General features: G+C 41.1%; 1 protein-coding gene across 1 annotated transcript in view; it reads right to left on the reverse strand.

Moving 5' to 3' along the window:
* Positions 1-11,728, reverse strand: part of LOC139908225 (protein NLRC3-like) — a 19,537-nt gene extending 7,809 nt beyond the window's left edge. Inside the window, exons 1-4 of the mRNA XM_078285155.1 lie at positions 11,512-11,728; positions 7,876-9,703; positions 6,796-6,910; positions 5,263-5,477 (exon numbers count right to left, since the gene is read on the reverse strand). Coding sequence (XP_078141281.1) covers positions 5,263-5,477; positions 6,796-6,910; positions 7,876-9,703; positions 11,512-11,623 — 2,270 coding nt within the window. The 5' untranslated portion in view covers positions 11,624-11,728. The remainder of the gene's footprint in view (positions 1-5,262; positions 5,478-6,795; positions 6,911-7,875; positions 9,704-11,511) is intronic.
* Positions 11,729-12,342: the final 614 nt, after the last annotated feature.

Genomic DNA, 12,342 nt, shown 5'->3' on the forward strand with positions numbered 1-12,342 from the left:
GGTGATGTCATCATCTCAACATGATCTTGTTACAACACTGAATCAACAAAATAAGAGGCTTCAAAGTATTTCATACATGCAGACACCGCTTTCAAAATACCTCTACCATTTTGACATGAAGGATCTAATCCCCATAATAAGAATCATTATGTGAAGGTCTTGCTTTGTAAGTCCCTGGTGTTAAACTAAACTCCAACATGTGCTTCCTGATGTCGCCACCAGGGGGCATTGGTGTTATTTACATTGTTAAACGTGTACAAAAAAACATGTCGTCCATGTCGCCCTTTAATTCTTAACGAGCGCCCCCGGTCGCGGGGGCAGCTGACGCCATCTTGCAGCAAAATCGCGATGGAAGAATATATATATTTATAGAATATATGAATGTTATACTGTTTTGAAAACATGGGTTCTTCAGCTTTCAGAATATGTAAACCAATTGTATGTTGTCCAAACTATGTCTTATTACAAAGTATTTTAACAATTAAGTCGTACAAATATAAACTTCGTAAATATAAGAGCAAGTTGTGATCAAAAGATCTGGGATACTTTTCTCTAGGGATGCACCGATCCGATACTGATATCGGATATCGGTCCGATACTGACTGAAATAGCTGGATCGGGTATCGGTGACAATGGGGCCGATCTATTCAATTCAATTCATGTTTATGTCTACGTGCGCATACTACGTCATGCGTCAGCAGCGCGCCGGTAGACCCGGCCATTTGCCTTCGGTCCGTCCGGTGGCTCCTCCGGTCCAGCAGCTCTGGAGGATCCCGGAGGATCCCGCCTGCCGCGCGCAGCGTCTCCCGCACTGAATTCTCGTTCGTGGGGCGCGAGCCTCCCGCAGCTAGCATCCAGGCTAACAAGCTAACCTGGCGCCCAACCCTCATAACAGAGCCGGGGTCGGGGTGAGCTGATCGGGGGTCGGGGTGAGCTGACCGGGGGTCGGTGCTGATGCTCGGTAGTTAAAAACACACCTGCATGAATACTTTGTCTCGGTTATATGTTTAAACTCTCCCGGGTCACCGCGCGGCCGAGCAGGCTGCCATTTAACCTGCGAGGTAAAGTAGTTTTCCACCAATTATACAATCGGCGCGTCCAGACAGACTCCATTCATAAATCCAAGGTTTACGGGGACTCGGCTGTAGGTCAACGTTGTTTCCTGCCACAACACGATTTAAAGTGTTTTCCGTGTTCATCAGGTACTGCTGCTCCATTCGGCCGACACATAGTCAGACTAACATACCTTGATTTTTTTTCTGAGGGCTGTTTCATAAAGCAAGATTACCAGTTAAGCCAGAGTTATTTCAGTAATTTAGGCTTATTCTGCATATTTTGAATGTTTTGTTTTTACCAAGTTACTTGTTTATACTACTTGTGTGAATTGTGATTTAATTTATCAAGTTTGTTTGCACTAGTTTGTGACTTAATTGTGATTTAATGTTTACATTTTGTTCTCATTTGATGCAGTTGTATTGTTTTATACTGGAATTTTAATTCCTGACCAATTTGTTGCTGCATTTAAAAGGTTTACACTTGAATTGTAATTCCTGTTAATTTTGAAGATGTTTTACCAAGTTGCTGGAGCACGATTATTTATTATTTTAATAATAAATAACAATTGAGTACATTTATATCTATGTATTTATTTGTTACATTTTGTTTTACAAAGTTAGGAAAGCAATGTTAAAGTCAAGCCTGATGTTGCCTTACACATAAAAGAATGATCCCAGTCTCTTCCACACAGTGAGGCATAGCCTACAGTTTATTAATTAAACACTGGTATCGGATCGGTACTCGGTATCGGCCGATACCCAAAGCCCAGTTATCGGTATCGGTATCTGGACTGAAAAAGTCGGATCGGTGCATCCCTACTTTTCTCGTCAGTCTACAATAACATGCTTAGTATCGCTGGAAACTAGAAGTTCCGAGCTTTCCAATGACCCTAAACGCACCACGAATTCGAACGATACATGTCCGCCATTTCCGGGGAAAAGTAGCAGGCAAAATTCACATTTTATAGTCATACTGACAAAATGTTCTTGCCAAAATATTTCACCAAAGCTTATGTTATTTTTGCCAAAAACGGCAGATTTTAGTTACTCACTTTTCTACCGTAAGTTTGAGACTGTTTCTGACTCACAGCGATCTTCCAGCTCTCCTCACCAGCCATTTTGGTCCAGACTCTATGGAGCTCTATAGAGAGCCTAAGTCCCTCCCCTTCCGCTGTCCCCCATGGGACCTTATTTCGGAAAAAATATGTACAGTAGTCAACGGCGAGAGACAAATAATTGTTTGATCCCGTTTGAATTGTGCCATGACTTACACATATGATGTTTTGTCAATTTAAAAGATAATTTTGCAAGTCAAGAAAGTCGCAGTTTGTTGTAAAACAGTACAGTAACGTTTAGTTTTGTGTGAAACCGCTCAGTGAACTACATCTCTCGTCTCGCACAATATACGTCACCAACACCAACATGGAACGAAACATAGGAAACACACACAGGCATCGCGTTAACGTTAGCCCCCACTGTACTAAAACCAGTTTAAATCCATTCTTACTGTCTACCTTCCAGGTTGTGTATAATACTCCTGCTATCTGAGAGGGACTGAGCTTCAGCGGCTCTGGGTAGCTTGTGGAGAGAGGAAGTTACGTCACTTGCGCGACTTTTGGGTGTGTAGTCTTTCTAATTACGTATTTTTACAGTCTTATAGTTCAACAGTTTTACCACAAACTGCGACTTTCTTGACTTGCAAAATTATCAGCCTGAGTATATCTTTATAAATTGTATCATAAATGTTGTATTTTAGTGTATTTTCATCAAATTTACAGTTACAGTTGTAGTCAAAGAGTAGGAGAAGACATTCAGTTGCATCATTATCTATGGGATCTTGGTTATAATGGTGATATTGCCTTTTAAATTTAGATTATATACTAGGCGAGGATGAAAATATTATTTTTTCCTTTATTGCATCTCCATTTACTCTGGAATGGTAATAGATATAGGTTTACTTACACTGGATTCATATTCCTTAGCTTCTTACCTATCAAAGGAGACCAGAAATGCCTTATGGTTGAGGAGCTATTCATGATTCATTTGGGGCATGTTATTTCAGGCAGGAGGCCTGAGAAATAGGCCTAGGGTTGAAGAGTATTAAGATTATACAAAATATCAGAAAACAATATATATACTGTATATTTCAAAAAACGATGGGATCTCTGAAGACATCAGGTGGTCAGCCATTCATAAATCAGACATACCAACAGTCTCTAAGTTTCAACATTCGGCTACTATATTGAGCCCGACCTCAAGAGTCGTTCATTCATAAAAACACCGCCAGATTGCATTCCTCGTTTAACCCATTAGGATGCAATGCATTTAAGGTATGTATCCAGAAACATTCCCTTTTCAATAAGGCATTTTCCTTGTTACCTCCTCTGCGATTCAACCTTACTTTCTCAATGCCTGTACATTTGAAGTCCTCCAATCTGTGTCCTTTATTTAAAAAGTGTCTGGCAACTGGGGATGTGATGTCTCCTCTCCTGATGCTACTTCTATGTTCCTTAAGTCTGACGTTAAGCTTCCGTGAGGTTTATTGCATTTACAAAAGAAAAGATATATAACATTGGTAGTGTTGCATGTGATGAGTGATTTTATCGTGTATTCCTTACCAGTATGTTGATTGATAAACCTGTTGGTTTTCACCATATTATTACAGGAAGTACATGATCTGCACATTCTTTTCAACTTATATGATCTAATAACTGGATACCGCACCCAACAGTCTGAGCGCAGCGGCCGTACTACGATTACATGTACTGCTATTCACAACCAAACAGCATCTTTACTGACAGAAGAGAACACAGCGGAGGGATACCATGTAGGAGAGATAGTTCCTGTTTGGGAGACCGGATCTACTTTATTTTTAAATACTAATTTTAGTGTGAACCAAGAACAGAAATGCAATGGAACTGCGGACCAGTTGCTGCTTTATTGTCTTCCAGCAGGATCTGTTGTTGAATCTGTTCACCAACGTGTTCAATGTCAGTTTTCAGGAGGTTTTCTCCTCATTCAAACTCTACAAACTGGTCCAGCTGCATCTGGTCCTGATCAGTAGTTTATATTCTGGTCTTCATGGCGGTCAGGTGCTGAATAACCCCCATGTTAAAACTAAGTGGAGTATTGCTTTAAACAGGAGCGCTGCTGTCCAACACACACACACAGCAAACACACTTTCCGGCAGCTGGAGCCAAAAGTGATGAAAACACAGAAACACTCTGCAGTGAAACGTCTTTAAACAGCTGCGACTGAACACTTATGATGTTTCACTTATAATAGTCCATTTGATATTTTTTAGGTTGCTCACACACTTCCTTGTTTACTTCACTGGCTGCTGGTTTTCTGCTGCGTTCAGGTCAAACTGGAAGAAGAACGGCTTCACTGCTTTGTTTCATTATTCTTATTTAAATATTATATGAGGTTATAGTGTTGAAAAATAAGACTGAGAAACCATTTCACTCCCGCTTTTTATTATTATTATTATCATTATTATTATTATTATTATTATTATTATTATTATAATCCTTATTTTAGTTTTATTCTGGCAGTAAAGAAGTGTTTTAAATGAAAGTTGACTGATCTATTCAACTTTTATTCAGGAGCAAAATTAACCCTTTAAACTCGACAGAAATAGTGATTTTACATATTGTGATAAAACTCGACATCGCCTGACATGAACATTTTTATTGTAATAACATTTTCAGCTTCATCACCCAGCACTAATAGTTTGTTATTTATTGTTTATTTTGAGCTTTTGCAGCTTTTGAACAGGTTTTCTGAAAAACAGATCGTAGCTCTCAGTGGAAACTCTTTGTTTAAAAACAGTTACATGTTGGATTTTCTCATTAATAAACTGCTCTGAAATCAGTTATTATAATATTATAATATATTATAATATATTATATGTCTCCAATATTAACAGCTGACCCCAGGATCAGGTTTGTGTTTTCATTTCAGTTCTGGACTCAGTTTGACAGAATCTGACAAGTCCTTTACTTCAGGTTTCACCAACAGAGGCAGTGAGGAGAGAAATAATGAAACATTCTCTCAGAGGAGAGAAAGTAGAGCTGAATGTTGGTTTCTCAGCTGCTTTCAAAAACCACATCAGCAGGAAAATGACAGTTCAGGTATTTTCTCTGACATTAATGTGCATGTAAAGCAGAATTTAAATGGTCTGTTGAACAGTAACAGTGATCCTGACCTGAGAGTCTCCAGTCTGCAGTGTGGACTCCCCAGTCCAGCAGAGAGCAGCTTCAGTCCTGAATCCTGCAGGTCGTTGTTACTCAGGTCCAGCTCTCTCAGACTAGAGGACTGGGAGCTGAGACCTGAGGCCAGAGCTTCACAGCTTCTCTCTGACAGCTGACAGACACTCAGCCTGAAGGACAAGAAGACATGTGGAAATGTTATTCTGTTATATTTAATGTCATTATTGTATTATTTCTACTGACAGACTGTATTGATGAGGCTAACTGACCCTTATATTTAATGTCATTATTGTATTATTTCTACTGACAGACTGTATTGATGAGGCTAACTGACCCTTATATTTAATGTCATTATTGTATTATTTCTACTGACAGACTGTATTGATGAGGCCTGGTCTAAAGCAGGTCCCAGTGTGTTTGCATGGTGCTGTATACTGAGCTGACTGGAGCACTAACACTGACAGGGAAACTGGTTTGATTCCCACTGGGCCGCCCATGCTAACAATGTATTCACACATGGTGCTGTAAGGTGATTGGATAAATAAATCCACCAAATGGCACATGCTTTGTTATGCTGCACAACGAACCATAAAAAAGAAAATAAAGTGAATACAAATTAGGAAACACTTTAAAAACAAGTGGATTTAAATAATAATATAAAATATAAACACGAGAACAAGATGAAGAAGTGAGGAGAGACAAAAAAGATTAAACACAATGACACAAAAGCAAGTCAATAAAAGTGTGTTTTACAAAGAGTTTTAAAGATGATAGTGAATCTGCAGCCTCAGTCCCTCAGGAAGGCTTTCCACAGTCTGGAAGCCCTGAGGATTAAGTGAAACCACCTTCAGTGTTGAGTCTGGACTGAGGGAAAGTCAGGAGGACCTGAAGATCTCAGCTGGCTCTCAGCTCACAGGGAACTAAGAGCTCCACAGTGTAATTCAGGACCAAAACTAGCCTGCTTTAAATGTGTTCAGTGACATTTTAATATGAATTCTCTATCTAACTGGTAACCAGAGGACAGATGTTAAAACTGGGCAGATGATGATGTCACCTTCCCACTGGTTAAAATCTAGCTGCTCTATTCTGAAGCAGCTGGAGATGTGACAGTGAATTATGGCTGAGAGGAACAGAGAGAGGTGCAGTAATCTAATGACAAGATATCAGAGCATGGATGATCTTCTCTCAGTCACTGAGCTTCACTGCTGTGTATATGAAGCTGGATCAATAAAACTCAAATCCTCATGTAAAACCTGCAGGGCGACCTTTGCAGATTCAGGAATCCTGTTTTGTGTTGCTGTGTATATGAAGTTTGATCGGAATAAAAGTCTGAAATCCTGATGTAAAACTTGCAGGGTCAACCTTTACAGAGTCAGGAATACTGACCTGAGAGACACTGTTTTGAGAGCACAGACCTTAGTTTGGAGAAACGTGTCGAATCAACTGAGAAAAACTGTAAACTGATTTTACCTGAGAGTCTCCAGTCTGCAGTGTGGACTCTCCAGTCCAGCAGAGACCAGCTTCAGTCCTGAATCCTGCAGGATGTTGTTACTCAGGTCCAGCTCTCTCAGATGGGAGGGGTTGGACTTCAGAGCTGAGACCAGGACTTCACAGTGAGTCTCTGACAACCTGCAGCCACTCAATCTGAATAAAGAATAAAGGAGGGTTGGACTTCAGAGCTGAGACCAGGACTTCAGAGCTGAGACCAGGACTTCAGAGCTGAGGTCTCTGAGAGTTCACAGCCAGAAAGTCTGTTTACAGATTTAATGTAAAATGAGAGATTATCAAAGCAGAGCTGAGACTAGCATACCAATCAAAACTTATACAGCATACTACTACTACTACTACTACTACTACTACTACTACTACTAATAATAATAATAATAATAATAAGGACAATAATTTGTATTATAGAATTTGAAATTTCCCAAAAGTGGTTAATGTATAATATAGTCAGAAACCAAACAGAAAAGAATACATAAATGTAATTATATGAAAGCATTTCTGTAAAAAAGTGTTTAAAAAAAGAATGAAAAATGATTTCAGCCTGAGCTCCACAGGCAGTTCAGTTCAACTTCTGGTAAAACAACTCAGTAAAACAGCCTGACACCATTAGAGTCCGGCTTCACCACAGATTTGGTTGGGGTTTAGTTACTTTTAAGGTTTTGAGCCTACAGCATTAAATTCCAACTTTCCGAGTTGTATTTCCCACTTTGTCGGCTCATTCATGTCGCTCTCTGTAATTCTGATATTTCTGACATGAGCTGAAGGCAGGAGAAGACGAGGGGAATCTTTCATAGATATTACACCAATAAAGAGTTGAACTAGACTAAAGAATGAAACTCAGGAAACAACCGATCTGTTAGATCAATAACTGGAATGTGAAACTGAACCTGGAACAGTAATGACTTTACTCTGTTACAGGAAAAAGTAATGTGATTACAGTGACACATTACTTTGTAACGTGTTACGCCCAACACTGTGTACCACTGCTATGTAGAACAACAGTTAATAGTGTGTATGTTTGAGGAACTATAGATCTTTATTGTAATTCTGATGGTGTCAGGTATGAAGGTCGCTCTACACTGTTCTATACTGTTGGTATTCACATCAGGACTAACCGAGCCTTCCTGCAGTTCCTCACAGCTGGGATCAGTCTCCGTCGTCCCTCCTTTGATGTGTTGTAGGCCTCCAGGTCCAACACATCCAGAACCTCCTCTGACATCTGCAGCATGTAGGCCAGAGCTGAGCAGTGGATCACAGAGAGTCCCTTCTCTGATCTGGTGTCTGACTTCAGGAACTGTTGGATCTCTTGATGTACTGACTGGTCGTTCATCTCCATCAAACAGTGGAAGATGTTGATGCTTCTGTCAGGAGAGGTATCATCAGTGTTCATCTTCTTCAGGTTGCTGATGGCTCTCTGGATGCTTTCTGGTCTGCTCTCTGTCTGACCCAGCAGGCCTCCTAAGAGTCTCTGGCTGGACTCCAGTGAGAGGCCATGAAGGAAGCGGACAAAGAGGTCCAGGTGGCCATTTTTACTCTTCAGGGATTTGAACATGGCTATCTTCAGGAAGACATCCAGGGATTGTTCACTGTCTTCAGATCTACCTTCTCTTCTATCTCTTCTATCTTCTCCCAGGAATGTCTTCAGTACCTTCTCTTCCCTGTTTGTGTGACAGTGGAACATGTAGACAGCAGCCAGAAACTCCTGAATGCTCAGATGGACAAAGCAGAACACCTTGTCCTGGTACAGACCACACTCCTCTTTAAAGATCTGTGTGAACACTCCTGAGTACACTGAGGCTGCTCTGATATCAATGCCACACTCTGTCAGGTCGGCTTCATAGAAGATCAGGTTGCCTTTCTCCAGCTGCTCAAAAGCCAGTTTTCCCAGAGAGAGAATCATCTTCCTGCTCTCTGTATTCCAGTGTGGATCTGTCTCAGCTCTCTCATGATACTTGATGTTCCCCAGTTTGGACTGAACCACCAGGAAGTGGATGTACATCTCAGTCAGGGTCTTGGGCAGGTTTCCTCTCTCACTGGTTTTCAACACATGGTCCAGAACTGTAGCAGTGATCCAGCAGAAGACTGGGATGTGGCACATGATGTGGAGGCTTTGTGACGTCTTGATGTGGGAGATGATTCTGCTGGCCTGCTCCTCATCTCTGAATCTCTTCCTGAAGTACTTCTCCTTCTGTGGGTCAGTGAAGCCTCTCACCTCTGTCACCATGTCAACACACTCAGGAGGGATCTGATTGGCTGCTGCAGGTCGTGTGGTTATCCAGAGGTGAGCAGAGGGAAGCAGTTTCCCCTTGATGAGGTTTGTCAGCAGCACATCCACTGAGGTTGACTCTGTCACATCAGTCAGGATCTCGTTGTTCTGGAAGTCTAGAGGAAGTCGACACTCATCCAGACCGTCAAAGATGAACACAACCTGGAACTTGTCAAACCTGCAGATTCCTGCTTCTTTGGTCTCAGTAAAGAAGTGATGAAGAAGTTTCACCAAGCTGTACTTTTTCCCTTTCAGCAGATTCAGCTCTCGGAAAGTGAATGGAAATGTGAACTGTATATCCTGGTTGGCTTTGTCTTCAGCCCAGTCCAGAGTGAACTTCTGTGTTAAGACTGTTTTCCCAATGCCAGCCACTCCCTTTGTCATCAATGTTCTGGTTGGTTCATCTCTTCCAGGTAAGGGTTTAAAGATGTCTTCACATTTGATTGTTGTTTCTGGTCTCGCTGGTTTCCTGGATGCTGCTTCAATCAGTCTGACCTCATGTTCATCATTGACCTCTCCACTCCCTCCCTCTGTGATGTAAAGCTCTGTGTAGATCTGCTTCAGAAGTGTTGGGTTTCCTGCCTTAGCAATCCCCTCAAACAAATACTTAAACTTCTCCTTCAGACTGGATTTGAGTTCATGTTGGCAGATGGCAGCAAGAGTCTCTGAATGAATAAATAACAGATGACATCAATGAGAGGTGAGTAATGAGTAATGCAAACATTTTCTGGTAAATGTCCACATTCCCAACTCCATGGAATCTATTCGGCTCATTACTGGTGGGTGGACAAGCAGGTCCTGACTGGGTATAAGGTATAAGGTAGCTGTTGTTAAGGGTGCTCCGATCGATCGGCCACCGATCGTTATCGGCCGATATTTGTTCTAAATAGTTTGATTGGTGGTCTCTATAAAGGCCGATCAGAAGCGCCGATCAGATGACGCAAAACACGGGAGACAATTTCTCTACGCGCGCTAAAATGGCTTCACCGATCTGGCAGTTCTACCGGGTGTCTGAAAAAGACAATCAATTTGCAAAAATGTTAGGGAGAGACGAGTTGGGAAGAGATCCAAACAGAAGTAGTCTCTTTGTGCGGTCTGTCTCTCGCTCTCTCTCTCTGTCTCTTGCGCTCTCCCTCTGTGTCGCTCTCTCTCTCTGTGTGTGCTTGCGTGTGTGTCGCGCTCTCTCGCTCTGTCTTGCTCACTCTCTCGCTCTCTCTCCCCGGACCCGTCTGTTCGCCTCCCATTGCACACGCGGGCGTGAGGGATATTTTTTTTTCCATGCCAAGAAGATGACTGGCTGAATTCCCAGAAAGAAGAACTAAGGGTTATTAACATTATCCGGAATACAGCTGGGTTTCCGAGACTAGCAGATTAGCTGTGTATAGGCTACTGTAGGTGCTAGTCAGTATCCACTGAGTGGACTGAAAACGTTAATATTTACTTTTTAACTCTGACTCTGAATGTTTGCTCCCTCAATCCAGATTAATATTGAAAAATATTTTGTTATGTTGCAGTTTTTATAGTCTCTAAAGTTGGAGTAAATTGATAAAGGCCCTGTGTTTTCCGTCTATTGAAATTGATTTTTGTTGCCTCAGTAGGCCTATATATAATTTATTGTTCTAACTTGGTGTGTTGTGCACATTTAGCTTTTATTCTCATTTTTATTTTATAAAATTGTATTTATTTTATTCCACAGGAAAGCTATATTTGTTAAGATCTAAGCTGCTCCCAATAACCAAGCGTAGGCTGCTATGGTTTAAGTTGTGTCTCTAAGAGAGAGAGTGGAGTATGTTGCACATGTTGCCTGCCAATAAACAGTTGTCAATTCATGATACTTTCTCATCTCTTAATTTTAATACCTCATATACAATGTTGTTAAGAATAGTTAAATAAATAATGCTACACGATGAATAGAAGGCTTCAAATAGACCCCGTGATCGGTGATCGGTATCGGCCGATACTGCTTCCAGCAATCGGTGATCGGCCCCAAAAATCCTAATCGGAGCACCCTTAGCTGAATCTTTTATTATTATTCAGCCAGGAGTTTCATGCAACCAATCGGATTCCTTCAAAACACATTCACACTGTGCTGATTCCCATAAAGCTCTGCTAGCTGTGCTTTAATGGTTGTGTTGACAAACTTTGTGTTAACCAAGCAGCTAGCTGCATTCCTTTTCACTTTGTGCTGTTTGTTATGTTCATGTATGTAAAGTACTTAACTACTATAAAAACTTAACAATTAAAACTTTAAAACTTACAATAAACACAGATGCTCACAAGGCTGCCTGTCTCTCTTTACACATCTATTGTCTGGATGTAGGCCAATAAAAGTACACTTAAAGATGGCACACCTTGCACTCTATATAAATTGTTGATATGAAGTGTTATATGATAAATCATTATATGTGATGCATGATTGCATAAATTGGATCCTTTTTACAAATGCCCCATTTAAAATTTTCCCATGACTAACCTTTGGATCCTGAGCTGGTGTTTGACAAACTCTGCACTAGATCATTCCTGTTGATCTTCATTAAAACCTTCTTCATCACCTCCAGAGTGTTTGTGTTGTAGGTCTGCACCATCTGATCCACTGTGTCCTGCCTGTCTGCCTTCTCCAGTCGGCTCTTTGGGATGGCTGGGAACCCTTCCAGGCACTCAGCCAGCTGCAGGAACCACTTGAAGCTCTTGAACTCTTCGTCTCCCAAATCCTCCAAAGTTTTGAAGAGCAGCTCTACAGATGTTGCCATCGTTGCTCCCTGGTAAAATTATAGGAAATATTCAACTCTAAGAACAATTATGCATTTTTCCCACAGGAATGACTTCATCTCATCAGTACCAATGTTTCAGAGGTGTGTCTAAAGATAGTAATATCACTTTATCAGCCAGGTCACACAAGCAATTGGTAATGTAATTAAGCCCTGTTGAGTAATGAACAGAGGAATTATTATATGGGATTTTTGACTAGAGAATACAGGTCACAGTGATGAGTGCTGAGGGGGCACCGGTGACAAAGCAAATGGCAATGTGGTGTTGGGCTTTGATAGGGGCAGGTTTGGTTATTAGCAATCAATAATTAATAATCGTGAAATTATTAATATTCATAAAATTATTGACGGGAGTCAATATTAATGGGGCACCATCCTGGAATCAGGGACCAATAACCGAACCTTTAACATAGTCTCAAAATGGCTGTTCACCCCCAAATGACAGTGTTTAAGTGCCACTGTACATTTATGAGTGAACAGTGAAGGGTGAATTCGTACACAGGCCCTCACAACCAGCCGTTATTACAACACATATG

Source organism: Centroberyx gerrardi, chromosome 8 (genome assembly GCF_048128805.1).
Source record: "Centroberyx gerrardi isolate f3 chromosome 8, fCenGer3.hap1.cur.20231027, whole genome shotgun sequence".
Classification (NCBI taxonomy): domain Eukaryota; kingdom Metazoa; phylum Chordata; class Actinopteri; order Beryciformes; family Berycidae; genus Centroberyx; species Centroberyx gerrardi.